Below are 25,329 nucleotides of genomic sequence, written 5' to 3'. Positions count from 1 at the left end.
TGCAGTTGAAGTTTTTGGGTTTTGTTTGTTTGTTTTTGTGAGGAAGATCAGCCCTGAGCTAACATCCATGCCAATCCTCCTCTGTTTGCTGAGGAAGACCGGCTCTGAGCTAACATCTCTTGCCAATCCTCCTCCTTTTTCTCCCCAAAGCCCCAGTAGCTAGTTGTATGTCATAGTTGCACATCCTTCTAGTTGCTGTATGTGGGACGCGGCCTCAGCATGGCCAGAGAAGGGGTGCGTCGGTGCGCGCCCGGGATCCAACCCGGGCCGCCAGTAGCAGAGCGCGCGCACTTAACCGCTAAGCCGCGGGGTCGGCCCCTGGTTTTTATAACAATGAAACCGTTGAACATTTTTTATGTGTATGTAACTAAAATTGTGATAATTGCTGTGAAGGCGTGTAATAAGGAAAGCTCCTTTAGGGGGAGTCATGGGAATCAGCGTCTGGACAAGCTCTCATCCTGCAGGGCTTTTCTGCTTTGTAGGAATCTGCGGCGGATCCGGAAGTGTCAGCGTGGTCGAGAACAGCAGGAAAAGGAAGGGAAGGAGGGAAACAGCAAGAAAACCATGGAGAATGTGGATAGCCTGGATAAGCTGGAGTGTAGATTCAAACTGAATTCCTACAAGATGGTGTATGTGATCAAGTCAGAGGACTACATGTATCGGAGGACCGCCTTGCTCCGGGCTCATCAGGTAAGAACCAGTAACTGGAATTTCTCCACACATCTCCCTCCCCAGCCAGGACCAGGCCTACCCCAGAGGCTTCTGATTGTTTTTCTTTATGAAAACCTCCTCTTTGATTTGAGAATTGTTGAGTAAGTGAGTGTATTAGTTTGGTAAGGATGCTGTAACAAAGTACCACAGACTGCATAGCTTAAACAACAGAAATTTATTGTCTTACAGTTCTGGAGGCTAGAATTCCAAGATCGAAGTGTTGGCAGTGTTGGTTCAAACCTTCTGAGGGCTGAGAGGGAGAATCATCTATTCCATGCCTCTCCTAACCTCTGGTGGTTTGCTGGCAATTTTTGGCATTCTTTGGCTTGCAGATCTCTGCCTTCATCTTCACATGGTGTTCTCCCTATGTGCGTGTCTGTGTCCAAATTTCCCCTTTTTGAAGGATGTCGGTCATATTGGATTATGAGCCCACCCTACTACATTATGACCTCATCTTAACTAATTACATCTGCAATGACCCTATTTCCAAATAAGGTCACATTCTGAGGTACTGGGCGGTTAGGACTTCAATATATGAATTTTGGGGACACAATTAAAACCATAAAAGCTGATGGCACCTTCTACTGAAGCTCCTTCCAACATTTACATTTCAAAGTGGCATTGCTTGTGTGAATTCTGCCTGTTTTCACATGCTGTCTCAATTGTGAAAGCTTCCTGGTGCAGCGGTGCACCAGGTGTTGTGCCAGGCCCTGGGACTACAACCATGAAGTATAACATGTAAGGTAGAGTGATACACACCACCAAGGAAAAAGTTAGGTGAAGTGATCGAGGGTAACTGGCATGCAGGCCCTGCTTTTGTTGAGGAAGACTTCTCTAAGGAAGTGGCACTTGAGGCCTGAATAATGACAAGGACCCAGCCTGGTGAAGAGTTAGGGGTCGGTACTTTCTCGGCCGAGGAAACAAGCAAGTGCAAGGCTGAGAAGGGAGGAAAGGACTTGGCATGTTTGGAAAACTGAAAACGTCAGTGTGGCTTGAGCCATAGGGAAAGTGGGATGCCTGAAGTTGGAAGGGTGGGCAGAGGCCACATTACTTAGTCTCAGAAGCCGTGGTTTGGATTTTGTTTGAAGTACACTGGGACATTGTTGACCAAGATGGCTTGGACTGCTGTGAGGAGAATGGGAGTGTGTGTGGGCACAAAGTTGGAAGGACAGAGACCACTCGAAAGACTCCTCTTGTCCAAGTGAGATGTGCTGGTGACCTGGACTAAGAGGGTGGCAGTGCACTTGTAAGAATTATACAGACTGGAGATAGGATTGTCAGGATGTGGTAATGATCAGATGTGGGGAGCTAAGAGTAAGGAGAACATCAGGGATGATGCCTGGTGGCTTTTGCTTTTTGGTTTTCTTTGTTTTGCTTGAGTAAAAGGAAGTTTAGGGGTCTGTTGATAGGAAGGGTTATCAGGTTGGGGGGCACATCAAGCACTCCGTTTTGAACTGGTTATGTTTGAAACGACTACAGAACATTCAAGTGGCAGATGTTGGGTGTGCAGGTTAATGTACTTCTCGGATGGTGCTGTATGTTGTATGTCTGCGTGTCTCTGATGCAGATTATTTGGGGAGCTGGGCAACGCTGAATTCATCTTTGTATCCCCTACTCTGCCTTGCACATGGGCACTGATAAACACATACTGGATGCATAGGTAGGAACGTAAACCTCCACTGAAGATCTGCTGTGCTTGGCACTCTGCTGGTTTGGGGTGGGTGGGTGTGATACCCTGAGTGGAGAGTGGATTTTAAGCCCTTTGCTTTGTGCTGTCTTACTTAGAAGTGGATTGCCATGCTGACGGAAATGATCAACAGTCACAACTCATTGTGTCTCACTCCGTACAACAGAATCAGCTGGGTTGCTTGCTTTCCTTGTTGGAAACAAGGAAGTCTGTAGTTCTATCAAGTCCCCCAGGTGATACTAATGCATGCTAATGCTGAGAAGCACTTGGCTAGTCCTGCCGAGACCCTGTGTTGGCACTCACGGGCTCCAACTCCTTACATGCTCTGTGTTCTTAACCTCTTTCAATTCTTTTCTTTAAACAGAGTCTCCTATTGCCTTTTTTTTTTTTTTTTAAACTAACCACTGGTATCAGCGAGTTGAGCCCACATCTTTCCTCTGCTTCTTTAGGACAGAATTGGGCTTTGTATTTGAAGGTTTTTTTGGTCCTAGTTCATGGTTTTTTCCCTTGTTCTGTTTTGCAGTCCCATGAGCGTGTTAGCAAGCGGCTACATCAGAGGTTCCAGGCCTGGGTAGATAAATGGACCAAGGAGCATGTGCCCCGTGAAATGGCAGCGGAGACCAGCAAGTGGCTCATGGGTGAGGGGCTGGAGGGCCTGGTGCCCTGTACCACCACCTGTGACACAGAGACCCTGCACTTTGTGAGCATTAACAAGTACCGTGTCAAATACGGCACAGTGTTCAAAGCCCCATAACTGCAAAGCCAGAGCAGATAACTTGAGGGGGGTGTGTGTGTGGGGCCACGTGTACTCACACACACTGAAGAAACAAGGAAGATGCCTTTCAAGCCTCACTGGGCCTCTCTGGGACATGGCCACCTGATCTGTGTGTGGCTGGTGCAACCTGGCACCAAGTGGGCTACGAATAAGGAACATGGCTACCTTACAAAGCCAGAGCTGGAACTTTTCCCAAAGGGTTTTGGGTATTAGCCTGCCCTGGAGGGGGAAGGAAATCCATGCAAGCACAGAGACATGTAGCTTGCTTGCACACACCAGCAGAGCTAGGACTGGAGTCTCCTGGGGCCTGACCTTCCATGAGGGAAGCAGATGCTGTTCACACCTTGACTGGATGGGCGTGCATTGACAAACAGACTGGGGAAGGACTCAGCGCTCAGAGGGATTGTAACTCTGATGGTCACTGCTCCTCTCCTGTCCCCCCAAGAGGGAAAAAAACTGGATTTGATTTTTTTTTTTCCTGGTCATTTGAGCACATCTATGATCACCCATTAGGTTTTCTCTGGGACCTGCAGTTTGGCTTTGGGATTGACATCTTGTGGTTCCTGATGAGTCCCGATGAGTCCTTGCTGCCTGCCCTTTACTCTCTCCTCTGGTTCTCAAACTCAACATGTTCAAATGAGTCGTCCTTTTTAGCTCCCGTGGAACTGTTTTGTACCTGCTTCTTTACTAGTCTACCCTAGTGCCATCCACCAGCTTTACTCTCTGACACACACACACAATTTTAACTTGGTTCTTTTTTTTTGTAAATAATGTACATACTGTCAATTTTTTATTAAAAGAAATATGCTTTGATGTGCTAGCATAACTGCTCTAGCTTCTTGTGTACCATAGTTCTATGTGGCTTCTTATTTAGTACCTATGAACAGATGTACAAGACATTTATTACACTTTTTACCAAAGGGAGTTACCATTGTAGTACTTTTGTGTAAAACTTGTCTTCCCCCTTGCCCCAACTTTTTTTTTTTTTTGTAAATAAATAAAGCTTGGTTCTTACTTAAGGAATAAACTCTCAACCCACGTCCCTTGTCCTCACCAAAGACCTCTTGTGAAGCAGGGATTTGGGCTTCAGTTCTTTATCCACAGCACAAACAGGATTTTGCTTTAACTAGCAATCAATTGTACTTGTCCCGAATCAAAATATTCCAAATTTTTAAAATAGAATACTTCATTCTTTTAGTACATGTTTTTTCCCCTTATTTCAACTGTTTGGAAATATTCGATATTTGGCTAAGTTGTCCAGCTATGTAGTTTGTATTTCTCTATATTTTTTCTTACCCTTTTTGTAAATGGGGGTGAACAACTTAAATACCAAACCAGGATTTAAAAGAAATGTGTATGAGGTATGTGGTATAAATGGGGTTGGGAGGGAGAAGATTTGATACATTTCATTCGCAACCACAAATGAAATGTCTGTATATATTTTTTTAATTACATAAATTTAAACTGGCAGACATTTAAACATGAGTGATTCGGATTTTTATATGTAGTCAGCCTGGGCTTTCTGAGCAAAGACCAGCTGAGCCCCTCCCAGTACTCTGGTGCATTTTTCTCCAGCAACTGTTACCCTAGTCTTAGTTGTAAAGTAACCAACAGTACTTTGTGTGGTTTTGTTTGCTTTTTAATTAAAATTCACCACCACCACCACCAAAAAACCACAAATTGTTTGGCTTCCAGACTTTCAAAACACATGGTAGACTTCTCTGATTTTAGACTCTTGTTGTGGGGGTGGGTGGACGAGGGAGATTTGGGGCCGGGAGACTCTGAATCCAAAAGTGAAGGGTGGCAAAAGAGCCTTGTGGGGGGAGATTCTGGGACGAAGCTGGGGCAGTGCCTGGCTTGGGGGTAATGTGATACTTACTGTTTGCGGGGAAACATCTTCACGTTTTCCTAGCGATAACTCATCTAATCCCCTCTGCTCGCTCAAGAAAGATCATCTTGACTTGGATTTATGGGGCATGTTGATGGGGCCTGACCAGGGGAGGCCCCAGCTGTTGGTGTACCTGCACAGGGTTTTGTCCAGGGCACCTGCGTGCAGGTCAGGATGGGGTTTTAGAGCCAGTTCACGAGAAAAACCCAACCACCAGTGCAACCAAAAAAAGGGGGAGCTTCACCTACAGCTGAGATTTTCACAAGCAGCATTTTTATTCCTCCTGCCTTCTGACATCTGAGCTCCAAGCTCTAAACCCAGCCTGTATTATAGCAGCAAGTTATCTTTATGTTTGTTATTCTGTACTTAGTCACTTTTCTGCGTGATCTGCATATGAAATGTTGTATACTTGATTTGGTCAGTATTTCCATTAAAATATCAGGGTTAATGTGTATCTATTTTTCTTCCTAATGATTTCATAGACAAGGACTCCCTGGCAATCCTAGGAGGAAAAGAAAGCTGCCAATGGACTGCTAGGGTAATGTGAGGCTGAAATTGGTGGTGTTTCTGGCATGGCTTCTCGGAACTCCTCAGTCTTGTGTGGTGAAATACATTATTCTGTTAGGATCTTGAATGCTATGCTGTGATCTGCCATCTCGAATCAAAATCTTTCCAGACTTGCTGGTGATGGGCGACGATCAGCCACATACATAAATATATTGTAGAGGAGCGGAGGTCACTGGGGTGCAGAGCCCTCCCTGTTGAACACCATGCCCGCCGATCGGTTGGAAAGCACCCGTCCCTGGCGCTCTTTCCACGCACGTTAAGCAGCGAGAGGCTTTTTGAGACAGCCAGAGCCGGAGGTCGGGCTGGGACTGGAGGGCACGGGGGTTCCCGTCGCTGGCTCTCAAGCGGGGTGACCTGCGTTTGCAGCAGCCGAGCCTTCCGCCCGTCGTGCCTAACAGTCCCCTGTCTCTGGCCCGGAGCTTTCGGAGAGTCTAAGCGGCAAGCTTCCCATTTTATGTAGGGATCTGCCCAGTGGCCCACCAGCTCGGCCGGGATCGAGGACAGCCTCGGCAGCCCGGCTCTGGCTTTCAGTTCCTGCTCCAAGTTCCCAGCCGCGGGGCTTCAGCGCCGCCGGTGTTCCAAGAAAAGGTGCCCGGGGCTGGAAGGCACCCTGGACGCCGGAACCTTTGGTTCCAGGCCGTGGACCGCGCCGGCAGCGCCCGTGGCCTTCCGGGGAGAGGAGTGGGCGGGCGGCGATGGCGGCGGCGCCGGCCCTGAAGCACTGGCGCACTACGCTGGAGCGGGTGGAGAAATTCGTGTCGCCGCTCTACTTTACCGACTGTAACCTCCGCGGCAGGTGCGGCCCCCTCGCCCAGGGCGCCGGCAGGACGCATCGGCGCGCCTCAGCTTTGCCTTCCGGGCGGAAACCCAAGCTGCGGCCACCCGGGCCGAGGGACAAAGTGCCCGCGGCGGACAGGGCAGGGGCCCGGGAGGAGGGGTTGGGGAAGGCTGTGCTGGGGGGCAGCCCTCTCGGCGGTGGATCGCGGGAAAGCGCGTCCCCACCCGCCGGCTGGCCCCGGGGCGGGAAGGGAGCGGCTTCGAGCGCGCGCCCACCGGCCCCTCCCGCCCAGGCTCTTCGGGGACAGCTGCCCGGTGGCCGCGCTTTCCAGCTTCCTGACTCCCGAGAGGCTTCCCTACCAGGAGGCGGTCCAGCAGGACTTCCGCCCCGCGCAGGTCGGCGACAGCTTCGGACCCACGTGGGTAACGCCCAGAGGGGGGCGGGGCCCCGGGCCAAGGGAGAGTTCCCCTCCGGGCTTGCTCCCCTCCTCCAAGGGCCACACCTCCAGTGTCGGCCCTCTGCCCTCGGCAGCCACTTGGGGCAGAGCAGCACCCTCTGCTGGGAACGGCTCCCTGGTCCCTCGGTCTTCGTGGGAGTTTTCAGTTCCCCCCTTCTCCCAGACCCTGGACCCCTCTTAGGAAGGGCACTCGAGGACGGGGCACGGACCCCTGACTCCTATGCCTCCTTTCCTTTCTTGCTGGACACCGCGTTGCTGCTTTTTTGTGCATCAAAGCTGAATACCTTGTGATGCTGCAGATGCTTGGAGAGTCTCAAGCCCCTGCTGACCCTTCATCCAAGGAAATATGTCGAAAGGACAGGGCTTCAATCCCTAGGCCCATCTGAGTGGCTCTCTTGCAGATGGTGGACCTGTTGGTTCCGAGTGGAGCTGACCATCCCGGAGGCGTGGGTGGGCCAGGAAGTTCACCTTCGCTGGGAAAGCGATGGAGAAGGCCTGGTGTGGCGCGATGGGGAACCTGTCCAGGTGAGCAGCCCAGCCCTAGGGACAGACAGTTATGGCCGCATTTCAGCCCTGGTCTCTGGAGAAGCCACAGCTGAGTGGCTCTGCCTGCAGAGTGGTATCCAGATTTCAGGAACTGGGGAAGTTGCCACTGGGGCCCCTGTGTAATTGGTCCCTCTCATACTGGGAAGTTGAAAGGATGGCTGATGGGTCTCAGCATAATTTGTGCTAAACCAACCCTGCCACTGACTGACCACCTTCCCATTCTGGGCTGAAAATAGTTACTAATCAAATATAATAATATTAAGTACAACAGATGCACGTATTAACTCTCTGTTAGATGCCAGGTGCCAGACTAGTGGCTTTGCAGACCATATCACTTTTTTAATTTTTTAATAAACTACTTTTTATTATATGAAATATATGCTTATAAGGGGAAACTTTGACACAGTTCTACATAGTATAAAGTAAAAATTTAAGTCCTCTTCCCCTGAAGGAATGGATCTCTCCCTACCATCCCAACCCCAATTCCCCAGGTAGAACCACTATTAAGTGTCTTGTTTATGTGTCCAACCATATCACATTTAATCTTTTTAATCCTGTGTGGTGAGTCTTTATGCCCATTTACAGATTAAGAAACTGAGATATATAGAGATATATAGTTCCGTTGCTCAGGTTTACACAGCTTCCATTCCAATTGGACTAACTCACTGTCGCAGGTTAGGACCGTTCTTCCCGTACGGACAGATGGCAAACCCCTCCCTCCCTCCGTTGGCTCAGCAGATGTATCCTGAGTGCCTTCTCTGGGCCAGGCCCTGTGCTGAGCACTGGGGATACAGCAGAGAATGGGGCAAACCTGTCCCTGACTTCATAGAGTTTCCCTTCAGATAGTTATTCAGGGGTACAGAGGTGACCAGAAGCCACGCCCACGTCCCCTGGTGCCTGCCTAAGACCCTTCCCATAAGGCCAGGGGCTTTTCTGATGGTAAACAGGTACCATTTGGTGGTCGTGGTACTGGCTGCCAGGGTTGGGGCACCTGCTTCCGTGGTTCCCTGATTTGTCAATCCCGGCCTTGCCTGAGAGGAGCCAGAGCTGGAGACCCCGCGTATAAGCCTCCCTTAGCTTGTGCTTCTCCTGAACTGTCCAAAAGCCTCAGGCCTTGTGTTTTTCACTCCACTCCCCACCAGGGTTTGACCAAAGAGGGGGAGAAGACCAGCTACATCCTGACTGACAGGCTGGGGGAAGGAGACCCCCGGAGGTGAGTGAGTCCCTGTGCCCTGGGTGACCAGTGCTGTGGCGGTGGGGGCGCCAGTGGAGGAGGAGGAGCTGAGGCCCAGAGTGATCTCAGAAACCCACCTTCAACACAGCCATCCTCAAATCCCATAGTTTGTTTTCAAAAAGCAGGATTTTTTTTCCTGACTATAACAATGTTTGCCTTCTTGTGGTAAATACAGAAAAGCACAAAGAGGTAAATAACTCCCATTATCCCACCACCTAGAGATGACTGTTATTAACATCTCATCATTCATCTCAGGAATTCTTTCAGGTGTAGTGTTTACTAGTTGAGATTGTATTTCTTTGCTATTTCACATCCTAATTTTTTTCATTCCATATTATGACATGGGCATTTTATGACACCGTTAAAAACTCTTCTTAGACGTTATTTTATTTTATAATATTTATTGAACACTGTGTGTCCAGTGCTTCCAGACATGGGGACTGTGATGGTGAGTAATGTGGTCTTTGACAGCAAGGGAGACTCATATCTACCTATATAATTACAAAACTGATGAGGGCTCTGAAAGAAAACACTGAGAGCTCAATATGAGAAATCTGGTCCATACTTGGGAGAAGGGTGGGAGGAGGGTCAGGGAAGGCTCCCCAAGGAAGCGGTGTTTGCTCTCTGAAGACTGAGGGGAAGAGCACACAGCCCACCAAGCTGCTCCCAGGAGTGGCCCACTGCTGTTGGCTGATGGATCTTTGCTCTGAAAGATGGGATCTGGGAGATCCAAACATGTTTATAATATGTAAAGAGGGCTCTGAGACCAGGGCAGTGCTTTGTCAAGACAGCTTTGGAATAAAAGGCTAAATAGCAGCATAATTCACACGGTTCCAAACTTGGCTACTTATTCTCCCCAGCCGAGGCAGAATGCTCATCCACAGAACGTGGCTTCCGTCTGGTGTTTCTACCGTGACCCTCTCGCAAATGCGCGTGGTGGGATCCTCTGGGTGGTGGATCCTGGAGACGAATGGGGAGGTGTCAGCTAGATGATCCTCCTTGGTCCTCCCTCCCCAAGCTCCCAGAGTCCTCTGCCAGTCCCTTGACCTGAGGCTGCCTCCCCACGTTTGTAGCCTGACCCTGTATGTGGAAGTAGCCTGCAATGGGCTCCTGGGGGCCGGGAAGGGAACCATGATCGCAGCCCCTGACCCAGAGAAGATGTTCCAGGTGAGCCGGGCTGAGCTGGCTGTATTCCACCGAGATGTCCACAAGCTCTTGGTGGATCTGGAGCTACTGCTGGGCGTGGCCAAGGTATTTGACAACCCCACCCCACCCGGTCACTCTCCAGAGCCCTGCTCCAGAAAGATTGTTTATTGGGTCAGATAGTTGGGAATCTGGGAATCCAGAATAGGGAGAGTGGTTCTGCCTGCCTGAGTGTTGAGAGGATTTCCCTATGTAAAGGGGAGGAGGTAGACAGTGCTGAGCAAGGGGACCAGCAGGAGCAAGAGGTTGGAGGTAGGGAGGAGCTCTGCTGAGAACCCTTGGGAGATCGGCCAGTTTTGTAGACTCTGCTTGCTCGAGACAGGGATTAAGGGGCAGAACCCTGCTGCAGGGCCTCGGGGAGGACAACCAGCGCAGCTTCCAGGCCCTGTACACAGCCAACCAGATCGTGAACATGTGTGACCCTGCCCAGCCCGAGACCTTCCCAGTGGCTCAGGCCCTGGCCTCCAAGTTCTTTGGCCAATGCGGAGGTGAAAGCCAACATACCATCCATGCCATGGGGCACTGCCACATTGATACAGGTAGGGCAGCAGCTGGCTGGGTTGGCTTGGGGAGGCAGGAGTGCCCTTGAAGGCCTGGCTGTGCCCTGGAAGCACTGCGTGCTCCTTAGCAAGTTCTTGCCCCTCTTGGACCTCAGTTTTCCCCATCTGTAAAATGGGGCAAGAGGACTGGACTGTGGGCTTTGCTAGGTGTGGCTTCATTTATTCTTTCAACAAAATCTGATGCCCCAGGGCCAGCCCTGGTGGCCTAGTGGTTAAGTTCAATGTGCTCTGCTTTGGCAGCCTGGGTTTGGTTCCTGGGCGCAAACCTACACCACTCATCTGTCAATGGCCATGCTGTGGTGGTGGCTCACGTACAAAAAAAGAGGAAGATTGGCAACAGATGTTAGCTCTGGGAGAATCTTCCTCAGCAAAAAAAATAAATAAATAATCTGATGCCCCTTGTGGCCCCAAGCTAGATACTAGGGGGTAGGATTGTAGAGACTGATGATCACTGAATAGGCAAGCACAGTTGGTGCCACAATGGAGGGAAGCCTAGGGGTTTGGGGAGCCCAGAAGAGGTGCTTTAACCCTGCTGGGTCAGGGGGATTCAAGAGAGGCTTCGTGGAGGAGGTGACCTTTGAACTGAGTGAGGATGAGGAAGAGTTTGACAAGGGTGCCCAAGTCCTCAGAGAGGAGTGACGTGGGAGTAACTGAGATGGGTGGGGGCTCAAGCACAGGGGGAGGTTTCCTGGGGAAGATCAGGAGATCAGAATTGAACCTGATGAGTTGCAGTGTTTGTGAGGCTTATGGGAAATCCACATTTTTAACAAGCTCCCCAAGGTATTGAGTCTGATGCAGCTAAAGTTTCTGAGCCACGGGGTGTGAGGGTGGGGAAAGGGGGGATTCCAGGCTGGTAAGGAAGGGACTGAGGCCCAGAGGTTAGGAGAGGCTGTCACGCCTCACACAGGATGGCTGGCCCAGGCAGGCCCATCCCAGGCAGCCGTGCCCTCTGTTCTGGGCTATCCACCGTGTGCAGGGGAAGGGTTAACCCCTGCTGCCTCTTACAGGATCCTCTCTGGGGCTCTCTAAACTTCAGGGTGAGGCTATTCCAGGGCCTGGGGCCTCTATCTCCTGACCTTAAAATTGACCTGATAGCCCTGTGGGCCTCCTCCCCCCATCACTCCCACCTTGCAGGATGATTTGAAGTGACAGCTCCAGAGGGATGCCTCAGGGAAAAGGGCCTGGGATGGGAGGAGGGCTGGGATGACCCTCTGGAGGCCCAGGCTTGGCCTGGTCAGGGTGCCGGGAGGCAGGGGTGAGGCTGGAGATCTTTGAGGAGCTGGGGACCTTGCTGCTCACCCTCCACCCTCTCCCTCCACCCCGTTCCCCGTCTAGCCTGGCTTTGGCCCTTCAAGGAGACTGTGCGGAAATGTGCGCGGAGCTGGGTGACAGCCGTGCAGCTCATGGAGCAGAACCCTGAGTTCATCTTTGTCTGCTCCCAGGTCAGAGGGACAGTGTGTGGGGGCACCTGAAGCCCAATGGGTCTGAGGGTGAGGTTCCGAGGGCTTCTCAGGCCAGAGAGTCAGGGCTCTTCCCTACCCTAGCTGCCTACTGGGCCCCAGATACTCAGCCCTGGGTGGGGTCCTCATGGCTCCTGGCCCAGCTCCCGCCCCACCTGCCCACAGGCACAGCAGCTCGAGTGGGTGAAGAGCCTCTACCCTGGCCTGCATGCCCGGCTCCAGGAGTTTGCCTGCCGTGGGCAGTTTGTGCCCGTGGGGGGCACTTGGGTGGAGATGGTAAGTGCAGTCTGCACCCCTCAGCCTCAGGCCATACTGTCATGGCCTTCCTTCCTCCGCTTTGCTGGCGACTTTCTGCAGGCCCTTCACCTCCGCTTTGTGGCAGCCCTCATTAGTCCCTGGAATCCCAAGGCCTGGGATGCCAAGCGGGGAGGAGGGTCTCAAGCGTGTGACAGGCTGTCTGCATGACCCAGACCCGGGAACCTCCCCTCCGGCAGACAGACAGATGGATACTGCCTGGGCGCTGGCGGTAACCCCTGTGTCAGGCTTCTGGCTTCTCCTGAGGGGGTGGGGTGGGACTGAGCTCCTGCCTGTTCCCCGTCTGGTGCTGACCCTGGCTGCTTCTCTCCTCCCTTACTGCCAGGATGGGAACCTTCCCAGTGGAGAGGCCATGGTGAGGCAGTTCCTGCAGGGCCAGAACTTCTTCCGGCAGGAGTTTGGGAAAATGTGCTCTGAGGTAGGCTGGGAGCTGCCGCGCTTGTCGGCAGACGGGGCTGAGCTTGACCTGAGTGACGAGGGCTGAGGGTGGGGCTGCCCCACCAAGAGCCCTGGTTCCCGTGCCCACAGGCCCTTCTCCCCGCAGTTCTGGCTGCCCGACACGTTTGGCTACTCGGCACAGCTCCCCCAGATCATGCACAGCTGTGGCATCAGGCACTTCCTGACCCAAAAACTGAGCTGGAACTTGGTGAACTCCTTCCCGGTAAGCAGGCCCCAGGGGCTCAGGGTCATAGTGGGCCTGGGTCCCCACCTGGCCCATTCACCTCTCCCCAGGCTTATTGTGGCGTCCTGGGCAGACCACCCAACCTCCACTCAGAGAGGGCATGCCTCCCCTGGGGTCACACAGGCTGGGGCAGGTCTGGAAGGCCGAGCTCTACCTCAGCCCTGACTCTGGCCTCTCTCCTCTGGCCCTGTCTCCCTGACTGCAGCACCATACCTTTTTCTGGGAGGGGCTGGATGGCTCTCGTGTGCTGGCCCACTTCCCACCCGGTGACTCATATGGAATGCAGGGCAGTGTGGAAGAGGTGAGAGGCTACCTAGGGGCTGAGGTGGGGGGGAGGCTGGAGAGCCTGGGTATGCCGTCATAGGCTGACCCATGCTGACCTGCCCCTGCCTGTCCAGGTGCTGAAGACCGTGGCCAAAAACCGGGACAAGGGACGGACCAACCACAGTGCTTTTCTCTTCGGCTTTGGGGATGGTGGTGGCGGCCCCACCCAGAGCATGGTGGACCGCTTGAAGCGGCTGCGCAACACAGATGGGCTGCCCAGGTCAGGCCTGGGCCGCCAGCAGCCCTCAGTGCTCACTCAGCCCTTGCCTTGAGCCCTTCTTTCTGCTCAAACACTGGGCCCAGCCCCTCCACTGGGCCTTGCTCTGCTCCAATCTTTGGCTCCTCCCAACTTCTACCCTGGGGGTGGGGTGGGGGAAAAGCTGTGGGTGGGAAGGGGCTTACACCCAGCAGAGAGAGAGCTCTCCTAGGTTGTCCAGAACTGGCTTTGTGTGGACAAGGAGCTTTCTGAGGTGGCTCCTTTCTGTCATGGCTGGATCTCTTGTCTGCTCTGGCCTGGAGGAAGGGTGAGCCGTACGGCCCCCCAAGGCTGGGAGACCCAGGCGGTGGTCTCCCTCAGGGTACAGCTGTCTTCTCCTGGGCGACTCTTCTCAGCGCTGGAGAGCGACTCGGGGCAGCTGTGCACGTGGGTCGGGGAGCTCTTCCTGGAGCTGCACAATGGCACCTACACCACCCACGCCCAGGTCAGGAGCTGGTCGTCCAGCCGAGCAGGGAGGGTGCCCTTGATCTGCAGAGGGTCAGAGAAGGCAGCAGGGGTCAGAGCCTGCCCAGACCTGGGGGAAGAGGCTTGAGTTCCAAGTAGGAGCTGAGAGGAGAGAAGTGCGTGAGCTGGGTAGATCAGGGGCCTGGAGAAGGCAGGACTGAGGATCCCTGAAGGAGGAGGGGCTCGGAGTGAGGGGAGAGGAGGGAGGTATTTGGGACAGGTCACTCACAAGAGGCTTTATCCAGGCAGCCCTGGGGAGCCATCAGGGGTTCTGAGGCAGGGAGGGCTCTGAAGGTGTCCTGGGACACTTGAGCAGACTCTAGACTGATCCCCCTACCCTGGACTCAGATCAAGAAGGGGAACCGGGAGTGTGAGCGGATCCTGCACGATGTGGAACTGCTCAGCAGCCTGGCCCTGGCCCGCAGTGCCCACTTCCTTTACCCGGCAGCCCAGCTGCAGGACCTCTGGAGGTCAGCCCGGCTTCTGCCTCCTGCCACCCACCTGACCTCACCCCAGACGCCTCTGTGCCTGCCCCTCCCAGCGTTCATTTGTCCCACCCTCCCTGTCTCCCCCATCCCTGCCCTTGGCCCTTGCAGGCTCCTGCTCCTGAACCAGTTCCATGACGTGGTGACTGGAAGCTGCATCCAGCTGGTGGCAGAGGAAGCCATGTGCCACTACGAAGGTTAGGCTGACAGCATTCCCGCCGCTCTCTACAACACCCAGGGCTGAGCCCAGAGTGTCCCCTGTGGGGGACTCAGGGGTCATCCCAGACCACTTGCCCACCCATGAGCAACCAGTCTTTCCTCAGACATCCGTTCCCATGGGAACACACTGCTCAGCGCTGCAGCCACAGCCCTGTGTGCTGGGGAGCCAGGTCCCGAGGGCCTCCTCATTGTCAACACGCTGCCCTGGAAGCGCACTGAAGTGTTGGCCCTGCCCAGGCCTGGCGGAGCCCACAGCCTAGGTATGAGCTGGGAGAAGGGCTGCCACTGCAGCAGGAGGGATCAAGGCCAGACCGAGAGGTGGGGACACTCCCCTGGGGATCTCTGTCCTGGGGTGCCCCAGGCTGGATAGTAGCAGTAGTAGTATCCACCCCCAATGCTCCCACCACCCAAGCGAGGCTCCTGGAAGGTCAGGGAGCCTGCACTGATGTCCAGGCCTCATCCCCAGCCCTGGTGACTGTGCCCAGCATTGGCTATGCTCCTGCTCCTGCCCCCACCTCACTGCAGCCCGTGCTGCCCCAGCAGCCTGTGTTCGTGGTGCAAGAGGTGAGCCCTAGCACGTCTCGTGGGGTGGGGGCTATCCTGGGCCATCCTTAACAACATGGGAGTTCTGAGCTCCCCAGCCTGGAGCAAGTGGTGAGGCAGGGCCGGGGCTGGGGTGGGGTGCTGTTGGTTGTGGGAAGACCCTGCAGACTCACGTTCAAGGCCCCCTCCCACCAAGACTGATGGTTCTGTGACTCTGGACAACGGCATCATCCGGGTGAGGCTGGACCCGACTGGCTGCCTGACATCCCTGGTGCTGGTGGCCTCTGGCAGGTGCCAACCCCTCATTGCCCTCTCCCATCACTGCCCTCTCCCGTGGATCCCAGAGCCTGTTCCCTTGTCCCCTGGCCACAGCACTGCCCATAGGAGCCCACTGTGGCTCTGGGCTGGGACCCACTAATGGAACAGGGCAGGCTGGGCTAGGAGTTCCTGTTCCCTGGGCCTACTCACCCTGCCCCACCCCACCTTGCGCAGCTGGAGAGATCAAGGTCATCGAGTTGTAAATCACCAATCCCCGTGTCCTTCCAGGGAGGCCATTGCTGAGGGCGCCGTGGGGAACCAGTTTGTGCTGTTTGATGATGTCCCCCTGTACTGGGACGCATGGGATGTCATGGACTACCACCTAGAGACACGGTGCGGGTGGGCAGGACTTGGTGGGGCAGTGGGAATACAGGCCTATTGGGACCCCTCCACCAGCCTGCCCTGGCTCAGCCCCTCCCACTTCTATCCCACAGGAAGCCAGTGCTGGGCCAGGCAGGGACCTTGGCGGTGGGCACTGAGGGCGGCATGCGGGGCAGCGCCTGGTTCCTGCTACAGATCAGCGCCAACAGTCGGCTCAGCCAGGAGGTCGTGCTGGATGTTGGCTGCCCCTATGTCTGCTTCCACACCGAGGTAGCAGGGGGTAGAGTGGTGGGTATCTTCCCCAGGTGTGGTTGGTGAGGAGGGGCCAGCCCCAGGCCTGTGTATGTCTGTCCCTCCCCTCGGCCCCCCACCTCCACCCAGGTGCACTGGCACGAGGCCCACAAGTTCCTGAAGGTGGAGTTCCCTGCCCGCGTGCGGAGCCCCCAGGCCACCTATGAGGTCCAGTTCGGGCATCTGCAGCGGCCCACCCACTACAACACCTCTTGGGACTGGGCTCGATTTGAGGTCTGACATGGGGCTGGGTAGGGGGTTTGGATCCTCCCTGGCTGGAGGAGACTGATTGGTGGTATGGGGTGAGGTGGAGGAGGAGGAGGAGGATCAATATTTACTGGTTCCGAACATATGCCAGGCATTGTGCTAAATGCTTTGTTTAGTTTGATACTCAGGCCCAGCTGGCGGGGTAAGTACTGGATCCCCATTTCACAGTGAGGAACTGGGGCTGAGACGGATTGGATTGTCTGCCCAGGGCCTCCTATCCTGAGAGCTGGAGTTCAACCCTGTGGTCCCAGAGCTTGCCCTCACTCTAGTGACAGGAGCTCTGGAGCACTGGGAGGAGGCAGGGCCACCGAGGGGTCTGGCTCTGCCCTGCAGGTATGGGCTCACCGCTGGATGGATCTGTCCGAGCACGGCTTCGGGCTGGCCCTGCTGAATGACTCCAAGTACGGCGCGTCGGTGCGAGGCAGCGTCCTCAGCCTCTCCCTGTGAGTGGGGTGCCTGCTGGGCCTGGGGCTGGCAGGGGGCGAGGGTCTTCCTGGGTCACAACTCCAGCAGCTTCAACCCCGCCCATACCACTCTCCCCACCCCAGCTTGCGAGCGCCTAAGGCCCCCGATGCCACTGCTGACATGGGGCGCCACGAGTTCACCTACGCGCTGATGCCGCACGAGGGTGAGTACCGCGTCCCGACGCCTCTGCCCTCTGAGCCTCGGTTTCCAACAGTCAGTGGGGAGAACTGCGGCAGCCCCCTGCCCCCCACTCCCATTTTCCACAACGCATCCCTTTGTGGTCCGCGCCCAGGCTCCTTCCAGGATGCTGGCGTTATCCGTGCTGCCTACAGCCTCAACTTTCCCCTGCTGGTGCTGCCCGCCCCGGGCCCTGCGCCCGCCGCCGCCTGGAGCGCCTTCTCGGTGTCCTCGCCCGCGGTGGTGCTGGAGACGGTCAAGCAGGCAAGGGGCGGGGCACGCCGGGGGCGGGATCCCGGGCTGGGCCCACCCGCTGCCCCGCCCACCGCCCGCCTCCCTCCGCAGGCTGAGACCAGCCCCCAGGGCCGTACGCTGGTCCTGAGGCTGTACGAGGCCCACGGCGGCCACGTCGACTGCTGGCTGCACACGTCGCTGCCCGTTCAGGAGGCCGTCCTGTGAGTAGGGCGCGGTGTGGGGTGGGAGTGGGAGTCCTGCGCTCGCGGGGCCCTCATGGCTTCGCCTGTTCTCCAGCTGCGACCTCCTGGAGCGGCGCGACCCTGCTGGCCACCTGCCCCTTCAGGACGCCCGCCTGAAGCTCACCTTTTCTCCCTTCCAAGTGCGGTCCCTGTTGCTCGTGCTGCAGCCCCCACCGGACTGAGTCCCTGAGGGCGGGGCTTTGTTTGTGGAAGGCTTTGGGGGCTCCTCATTTCTGCTTCCCCAGCCTGAAGCAAGGATGTCACCTCTTGAACAATAAATCCTTGGCTCAGGAACGCTGCTGGTAGCCCATGCTCGCTCCCCTCAGGGCCCACCCTCAGGCTTTGAGGGCAGAAGGCTTTTTCCCAGGCATTTGGGGGCAGGGCCAAGATCTAAGTTTATCTGTGTGTGCAGGGTCCGGCTTGCAGCCCCCATGAGAGAGATGGGGGATACTGGTGACCACAAGCAGGCTAAGAGACCTTGAGATAAGAAGCTCCTCCCCTGTGTCAGCAGGCAGCAGGCCTGGGACTGGTGGGTTCTGGCTGGGCCCCACTAGGAGAGGAGCACTGACTAGTCAGGGCCAGGCAGGGGGAGCAGCCACAGGCCCTGAGGAATCCTGGACTGCAGGCACTATGGAGCCTGGGCTGCTGGGGCCAGGGCCTCTGCACCACCTCTGTGGGGCTGTCCCTGCAGAGGCAGATGGTCCTCTGAGAGCCAGGGCCTTGAGGACTGGGGTGGGGCTCAGTTTGTCTTGCTGAGGAGGTGGCCCTCCCAACTTGGCCATCCCAGACCTTTTCTGAAGCCAGCCCAAGAAGTGCCAAGAAGTTCAAGTTTATCAGTTTATAAAAAATACAGCATTTTTCACATCAGCTTAAAAAATGGGGAAGGTGGGGTACTATTAAAAACATCATAGTTGTGCAGGGAACAGCCACAAGGCCAGGGTCATCCAGCCCCCTTCAACCACTGCCTGCTTCTAGGAAGGCACACAGGCCCCCAGATCCAGGGCAAGGAAGCAGGAAGGGTGGATGCAAGCAAAGAGACCCTCCTGCTAAGAGGCTGAGGTCCTTTCAGGCTCCAAGGATGGGGTGTCAGCCTTGGTCTTCTGGCGTCTGCGGCGGCCTGGGAGGAGGACAAGTGAGGTGGCAGCTCAGACCCCAGGCTAAGGACTGCCCAGACAGCCTCCCTCCCGCCTTTCTCCACACGTTCCTCCCACCTGCACTGCTGTCCCCTCCTCTCCTGGAGAGCCCATTTCAGTGATACCCCTTCCCTCCCCAGAGGATGCTGAGGAAGGCCCACCTGAGGTTGCCGGTCGCCCTTTCCTCTTCCCTTTCTCAGAGACTGGGGGGGCTTCTGGGTCCTGTTGGAGGCTAGTCTCCTTGGGCTGCTGGGCTTTAGATTGCTCAGGAAGGCCTCTCCGTGCCCTTCGTGTCCTGGAAGGGGCCTTGCTTGGGGGTGGAGGGTCCTGGGTGGAGGAGAGACAGGTCCGTGAAGGACTCAGAGAGCAGTTCAGAGGTTGGTTAGGACCCACCATTGCCCCCCATTGTCAATGGAAGGCAGCTGCCCAAAAGCCTGGCCTGGGATGTACAGCCAGGGAGGGAACAGTGCAGGGAGGAGGGGGAGCAGGGAGCCATACCGCCGTTCTGTCCTCAGGACCCTGCTGCGCTCCCTTGGATTTCTTCTTGCGGGACTTGCCCCCTGCAGGACACTGACACTGGGGTGCAGGGCCCTACGGCCTCAGCCCCCTTTCTACAGACTCCCACTCTCCCACTCTTGGTGACTCCAGGGTTGGAGTGGGGACTGGGATGGAGAAGGGTGCTGTAGCCCTTGCAGGCAGCTAGTCCTTTCGGCTCTCTTAGCTTATTACATTAAGAGCAGCTTACCTTTGGGTGCCAGAGGTCCAGGATCCCCCTAAAATGGAATGAGGAGAATTCTGGAATCAGCCTGGTTGGGGCAGGGTAGTTTTCCTTGGAGAGGCAGAACTCACACCTGTCCTTCCAGATCAGTGTAGCTCCTCCCCTAGGAAGCCTCTCTGACTGCCCCACCCCCTGCCAGGCCAGAGCCAACATCAACAGGCCACCCTGCCCTGGGCTGCTCCAATAGCTGGAACCCTGGAACCCTGGGACTCAGGAGGCGAGGGGTAGCATAGGGAAGGCCTAGACCTCAGGGACAGTGTGACCCTTGGGGGCCTAGATGGGCCCTGAGTGTCCCCAGCTCCTGCTCTCCTGTGACCCAGGTCTCTCCACCCTGTGTGAGCATTAGGGCCCAAACCTGGAACCAGATGGTACGGCCATGCCGGTCCTGGAGGGAGCTCATGCCCGGCATGCCATAGCACCGCAGCCAGGCTCGAAAGGCAGCAAAGTCCTCCCCGCTCTCCGGCCCGTAGCCTTTGCCCCCTGTGGGACAGAGGAACCAGGCGGAGATCAGAGGGTGGACTCAGGCTGAGAGGAGGGGGAGCCTGGTCAGACCTGGCCCAGACCTCAGCTGTACAAGCTGATGGAGTGAGTCAGGGGGCCAAGGCTCTCCCTTCTCCAGCTGTGTGACCTCAGGTTGGTGTCTTCCCCACTCTGGGCCATGGCTTTCCTATCTAGAGCAGAGTTGAGAATCCTTGCCCTGCCTGCCTCTTGGGTAGCTTGGAGAACATACACACCTGAGGTGAGGTGACTAGTGAGGAGGCCTAGTCCATTTAGCAACAACTAGGTCTACAAACTTCATTCACTAGGCAGGAAACTAGGACCAGAGAGGGGCAGCAACTGTCCCAGGGTTACACAACATGCTGAAGCAGAGGCAGTTGGGCATCTTTGCCTCGCAGGCCTCACCCAGCTGGACCACTTCCTTGGGCACCGAGTGGCACAGCTCCAGCAGGTCCGGGTTCTGCAGCTTGGCCCTGATCTTCTGGCTCAGGGTCAGCTCCGGGCTCTGGAGAAGGGGCAGGGGCAGGACCTGGTTGTCAGCATGAGGCAGGGTCACCCAGAGGCAGCTGACCCTCCAGGGAGCAGACCCCCTCTGAGCCTGGCAGGACTCAGAGACGGTTTATCTGCACCCCCCCCCGCCCCCCGCACACATATATACAGTATTGTAGAGAAAGGGAAACGGAGGCCTGAAGCCCAGAAAGGACCTGCTTGAGCTAAGCTGGAGACACCTGGCCCAGCCCATCCACTTGTTGGCCTGCAGCGACAGGTGTGTGCACATCCCTCCCTGCACCCTCACCGGCCTGCACTGCTGCAGTGCTTCCAGAACCGTGCGGGCCTTCTCGAAGGGCGGTATCCTCAGCCTGCAGTGGGGTGGGGGGAGCCATGCTAAGCAGTGGGGAATTTGGGCGCACCCAGCCCACCCCAGCCCTTGGGCCCTTGGCCTGCCTGCTGACCGGTACAGAATCTCTGCCCGCAGATAGTTGCCAATGCCATTGAAGAACCTCTGGTCTAAGAGGGCCTCGCAGATGGGCCGGTCAAAGGCCTTGTTCGCTAGGTTTCGTAACACATTCTCCCTGGAGAGAGACAGCCATGGGGCACATGAGACCCATTCTGCCCACCCCCTGTCCCCCACCTTGCATGGGATGGGGGGAACCTGTTCCTAGGTTCAAAAGGAAGGAAACTGGTAGTCCCAGTTCCCCATTTCCCAGCCTCAGTGCTATTTTGGCAGCAGGAACCTCAGTGTTCCTATCTGTTAAATGGGAACAACAATATGGAATTTTAATTCATTACGAAAGGTGAAAAATTCTAATCAACAGCATTGTGTTCAAGGGCACGCACATGAGTCTACATGTTGTGTATCTATCACCAAAGTGCCTCAGACTCAAGATATTTTTGAGAACAAGGTGGTCACAGGTCCTCAGGTGTGCCCGCAGTCTGGAACTCCATGCCCAGGACTTCTGGTTGGTTAGATGTGAGGATTTGACATTGGCGGGGTCAACTCCTCTCAAGACCCTGAAGATCTTCGAGGAGGCTGGTACTGGCTCTGTGCAGCAGGTGCGCAGGGGCAAGTCCTGGCTGGTGAGTGCCCCAGCAGCCCCACCCCACTCAAAGGGTCATGGGTCTCCTCCCCACCATGAAGAGGAAATGCATCTTGTTTCTTTGTGGAAAACGGTCACAGCAAGACTGACTCAGTGATGGGCCTGAGGAGCATGTGAAATACGGCCAGAAGAAGAGTTCTGGGGTCAAGAGTGGAAGATTAGCCTGGTGGCCTATAGCCTCCCCAGCTGGAGGACCAAGAAAACATTGAAACGCTCGTCACGTGAGAGAAACCTTAGAGCCCACTGGCAAAGAGTTGAGTTGTGGTACGACTCCTCGGGAGCAGTGAGGTGGAGGAATCCAGGACCGCGGCAGACACAGACGTTCCCCTGGGCGTGCACTTGGGTCACACCTGGGAAGGCCAGGAGTCAGCTGCCCTCAACGCCCTGACCCACCCCAACATGCAGCCAAGTCTCCTACAGGCCCACCGAAGGCGCGCGGTCCCCAAGGAAGGGCAGGTTTGCCAAGTCCACTCAGCCCTTTGCGTTTGCGTCTCTTGTCAGTTAGAATGCTTTTCCTTTAGAGCCCTGCATGGCTGGCTCCTCCCCATCAGGCAGATGGAGCCTCAGCTCCAACGCCACCTCCTCGAGGGGCCTTCCCTGATGTCCCACCACTCCCCGGCCAAAAGTCATCCTCTGCCTCTTGGATTTCCTTCAGGCAGGTGTCTATGTGAATGCATCTAGTCTGTGTCCTTGTTCCTCCTGCCCTACCTGAGCTTGAGCTCTGTGGGAGCAGGGACCACATCCACCTCGATTGCTGCTGTACCCCAACACCTAGAACGGGGCCTGGCACGAAGCAGAGGCTCAGACACGTTCCCTCTTTAGAGGAAGGGAAGTGGCTGACACTGCCATCTTATGTGACCTGCGTCACATCCCAGGTGGGGCTGTTACCCCTCCCACAAGCAGGAGACAGTCACAGAGGAGACCACGGGACACAGACCAGTGGGCAGGCAGAATGTAGGAGACCATAAAACCTGATTCAGAAACCTTGTCCTTAGGTAGTCCTCTCTCCACCCCCTTGAAGCAATTCCTTCCTGCTCAGCCTCCCTCCTTATCATGTTGTTAAAGCTCCTCCACCTTTCTTCTTAGCCTGCTGAAGGCACCAAGGAGCAGTGTGAGATACTGATCTGAGCCCAGCTCTGACACTAACAGCCACGTCCTCAGGCAGGCCTACCCATCCCCCTCTTGCCCCCAGCCCCTCCCACATCAGTTTTGAGTTTCCACATCCGTTAGCTCAGGGAGCTGTCCCCAGGAAAGGACAGTGTCTTGTTCCACTGTCCAAGGGACTGAGATGAAGGGACTGAGGCCCAGAAGGGGCTGGGACTCGCCCCTCATTGGCCATCAGAGGCATGAACAGAGCCAGGCCCGGAGCCCAGGACTGTGTTCATCACAGCTGGTGCTGGCCCTACCTGAACTGCTCGTACTCCAGCAAGACACACGGCCCGCGGCCTGGCTGCCACTCGCCCCCGAGGTCCCAGTGGCCGAAGCGGCGGATGTCGACGAAGCAGAGGGCGAGTCGGGGACCAGGTGGAGCTGTGTAAAAGCGCAGATGGGCATGCGGTGGCAGTGCATCACTGGGCGCCAGCTGGAAGGAGCCGGACATGCCAAAGCGGAAGACGAGGGCCAGTGGCTCCCGTGGGGGCCGGGCACCAGGCAGGGGGCTCAGTGTCAGGCGCAGCTCCTTGCCACGGGCCGAGGCTGAGATGCGGTAGGCACTGCTCTCAAAGGGCACCTCAGGGTTGCGGCTGACAGGTGACTTCTCCACACACCCACCAAACACCAGCCCCCCGCAGGCCTCATTCACAAAGTGGCTGGCCAGATGCAGCTCAGGGCCCTCAGGCATTCTGTGGGAGGGGTGGCCAGGCCCTGTGGGGGGAGGATGACAGCAGGTTGGGCCAGCACACCTTGTGAGGTAAGAATTACCACCCCCATTTTACAGAGGAGAACCCTGAGGGTCAGAGGGGGCCATGGCCAGCTGGTGTTGGCAGGAAAGTCAGCTGGCCTGGCCACAGCCCCTGACCCCCACCTGAAAATGCTGGGAAAGCCCAGGGCACAGGGGAGCTCAGGCTGGGTAAGTGTGACTCTGTCTTGATCCTTAACACCTTCCATGGGCTTCCACGAACCATTACTACTTTTAGAATAAAGTCTAGATCCTTCCTGGGCCCATACTGTCATCTCATATCCTCCCAGGGTCCCCCTCACTCACTTGCTCCAAACACATTGCTCTTCTTCCCACCCTCACGCCTTCGCCCCTGCTGTCCCCTCAGTCTGGGAACACTTGAGAGAGGCCCTCCCTGACCACCCTATTTAAGGTAGCATCCCTCCACCCACACCCATACCCACGTTTTCTTTTCCTCATGGTACTCCCAGGATCTGAAATTATCTTACTGTCTGTTATTCACCTCTACCTCCACTCCCACCCCAGAGTGGAAGCTCTGCTCTTTCATCACCGCCCCCCAGCACGCCCCCCCCACCTCCGCAGAGAACCAGGCCTGCATCTGTTGCCACCGGGATGAGACAATGAACCTGACCCCGCCTGGGAGAAGGAAGCTGGGAAAACTAAGGCTGGGAGGCTCAGCCACCACCCTCTGGTCCCACGGGAGCCAGGACAAGGAGGAGGGAGTGCAGGTGTCTCCAGGTACATCTCCAGGTGCTGGAGCCAGGTCCGCATGGCTCTGAGGCAGGAGGACAGGGGCGCCAGGAAATGCTCCCCGAGCTCCAGGCCATAATGGGGGGTGGGGGGTGGGGTAGGAAATGCCCACGTCAGCGCCTCGGTCCGAGGTTAGCATACTCCACCCCCTCACCTGGTCTGGTAGTTTGTCACTTTCCTCTCCCCCCAGGACGTTGCGGGATCGAAGGCGAAGGTGTGTGTCGAGCAGAGGGGGGCATTTAGCCAGGGCCGACTCCTTTACCCCCGTTCCCCACCTCAGCGCCGCCTGGGGCCTGGCACCAGACAGAGTTTGTTTTTCGGGAAGGGTGCATGTCTAGATTCCTAATTTCGCGAGGGGCGGGCGCTCTGCGGCCCGCTTCCTGGCCCCCGCCGCCTGTCCCCGGTTCACCCTGGCTCCCTTCCTCCCCAAGGCCCCCCAATCCCATCCTCTCCTCAGCTCTGCTGCACACTCCTCCGCTGCCCGTCCTCGCCCCAGGGTACCTGCGCCCCGCGCGGCTCCGGGCCCGCCGGCAGCCGCTCAGGGGTGATGCCAGGGGCGGAGCGCGCTAAGAGCACGCTGGGAGCTGTGGTCGCTGCTCCAGCGCCTGCTGGGAAGTGTAGTTCTTCAGGCAGGTGGCAGAGGCCTTTCGGGGTGGCGTCCCCAAGCTAGAGTGTCCGGAGTGTGGGAAAGGCTTTGGGGCAGTCACCCGGCTGGGAGGCAGCGGAGGAACCTGGCTTCCTGCTGCCCGGCGCCGGCCTGTCCGGAGTCAGGTCTGAGGTCCCGGGTTGTAGCGGTGTTTGTGGTTGGGGGAAGTCACTTGGCTAGTCCGGGCCAGGGTAGGCACTCCCGGCACGAAACACCAACAACTTCCCAATGCAGAGGCGCCTGCAGATGTGCGCAGGGAGCGCACAGGTGCGTGATAAACGCACGCCCTGGGGACCCGGGGGTGGCCCTGAGTATCAGTGCACGGTCAGGTGTAACATATAAACACAGAAACATCATCACCACCTGCCGGGTGGCAAGTGCGGCCAAGCAACAAAAAACAGAGGCCTAGAAGCAGAACCCACTTCAGGTGGTTCTGTGGGGGAGGGTCTCTCTGCTGTGACATTTAGGCTAAGACCTCAGAAGGAGCTAGCTGGCAAAGAATGGCGACAAGACAACATGCCAGGTGGAAGGGACGGCCAGTACAAAGGCCTGGAGGTGG

The 25,329-nt window shown here is 56.4% G+C and overlaps 3 protein-coding genes across 10 annotated transcripts in view; 2 read left to right on the top strand and 1 right to left on the bottom strand.

Moving 5' to 3' along the window:
- Nucleotides 1–4,187, top strand: part of SIN3A (SIN3 transcription regulator family member A) — a 64,259-nt gene extending 60,072 nt beyond the window's left edge. For all 3 annotated transcript variants that reach the window (XM_058542105.1, XM_058542104.1, XM_058542106.1), the window contains exons 20-21: nt 483–690; nt 2,922–4,187. In XM_058542105.1, coding sequence (XP_058398088.1) covers nt 483–690; nt 2,922–3,152 — 439 coding nt within the window. In that variant the 3' untranslated portion in view covers nt 3,153–4,187. The remainder of the gene's footprint in view (nt 1–482; nt 691–2,921) is intronic.
- Nucleotides 4,188–4,261: 74 nt separating this feature from the next.
- Nucleotides 4,262–18,296, top strand: MAN2C1 (mannosidase alpha class 2C member 1). Of its 4 annotated transcripts, none has more exons than XM_058542110.1 (26): nt 4,262–6,424; nt 6,699–6,824; nt 7,265–7,388; nt 8,552–8,622; nt 9,717–9,894; nt 10,196–10,385; nt 11,742–11,848; nt 12,032–12,142; nt 12,507–12,599; nt 12,726–12,842; nt 13,069–13,164; nt 13,262–13,407; nt 13,765–13,888; nt 14,257–14,378; nt 14,505–14,590; nt 14,717–14,872; nt 15,079–15,176; nt 15,352–15,446; nt 15,702–15,806; nt 15,908–16,064; nt 16,176–16,319; nt 16,686–16,795; nt 16,901–16,980; nt 17,110–17,258; nt 17,340–17,449; nt 17,526–18,296. In XM_058542110.1, exons 1-26 carry the CDS (start codon nt 6,324–6,326, stop codon nt 17,650–17,652), a joined length of 3,123 nt encoding a protein of 1,040 aa, XP_058398093.1. In that variant the 5' UTR covers nt 4,262–6,323; the 3' UTR covers nt 17,653–18,296. The 4 variants fall into 4 exon arrangements, with proteins under 4 accessions (XP_058398093.1, XP_058398094.1, XP_058398092.1 ...); XM_058542111.1 differs by having other exon boundaries at nt 15,066–15,176; nt 15,314–15,446; XM_058542109.1 differs by having other exon boundaries at nt 10,169–10,385.
- NEIL1 (nei like DNA glycosylase 1) lies at nt 18,284–24,661 on the bottom strand. Of its 3 annotated transcripts, XM_058542113.1 has the most exons (11): nt 24,626–24,661; nt 24,279–24,417; nt 22,884–23,340; nt 20,833–20,952; nt 20,676–20,739; nt 20,285–20,384; nt 19,737–19,861; nt 19,349–19,376; nt 19,102–19,163; nt 18,765–18,930; nt 18,284–18,587 (listed from the first exon to the last, which is right to left on the bottom strand). In XM_058542113.1, exons 3-11 carry the CDS (start codon nt 23,315–23,317, stop codon nt 18,517–18,519), a joined length of 1,170 nt encoding a protein of 389 aa, XP_058398096.1. In that variant the 5' UTR covers nt 23,318–23,340; nt 24,279–24,417; nt 24,626–24,661; the 3' UTR covers nt 18,284–18,516. The 3 variants fall into 3 exon arrangements, with proteins under 3 accessions (XP_058398096.1, XP_058398095.1, XP_058398097.1); XM_058542112.1 differs by lacking the exon at nt 24,626–24,661 and having other exon boundaries at nt 24,279–24,508; XM_058542114.1 differs by lacking the exons at nt 19,737–19,861; nt 20,285–20,384; nt 24,626–24,661 and having other exon boundaries at nt 24,279–24,508.
- Nucleotides 24,662–25,329: the final 668 nt, after the last annotated feature.

This window comes from Diceros bicornis, chromosome 5, assembly GCF_020826845.1.
Source record: "Diceros bicornis minor isolate mBicDic1 chromosome 5, mDicBic1.mat.cur, whole genome shotgun sequence".
Classification (NCBI taxonomy): Eukaryota; Metazoa; Chordata; class Mammalia; order Perissodactyla; family Rhinocerotidae; genus Diceros; species Diceros bicornis.
The sequence above is the reverse complement of the archived record's forward strand: the minus strand, read 5'-3'. Positions and strand labels throughout refer to the sequence as shown.

What these genes read in the sequence shown, in the direction of transcription:
- MAN2C1 (XM_058542111.1), top strand. Translation starts at nt 6,324, where the DNA reads ATGGCGGCGGCGCCGGCCCTGAAGCACTGGCGCACTACGCTGGAGCGG. An exon ending in GACTGTAACCTCCGCGGCAG is followed by an intron (nt 6,425 to 6,698) that starts GTGCGGCCCCCT and finishes CCTCCCGCCCAG; the next exon opens with GCTCTTCGGGGACAGCTGCC. An exon ending in GACTACCACCTAGAGACACG is followed by an intron (nt 15,807 to 15,907) that starts GTGCGGGTGGGC and finishes TCTATCCCACAG; the next exon opens with GAAGCCAGTGCTGGGCCAGG.
- NEIL1 (XM_058542113.1), bottom strand. Translation starts at nt 23,317, where the DNA reads ATGCCTGAGGGCCCTGAGCTGCATCTGGCCAGCCACTTTGTGAATGAG. An exon ending in CTGGAGTACGAGCAGTTCAG is followed by an intron (nt 20,953 to 22,883) that starts GTAGGGCCAGCA and finishes GTCTCTCTCCAG; the next exon opens with GGAGAATGTGTTACGAAACC. An exon ending in GCCGTACCATCTGGTTCCAG is followed by an intron (nt 19,377 to 19,736) that starts GTTTGGGCCCTA and finishes ATTCCATTTTAG; the next exon opens with GGGGATCCTGGACCTCTGGC.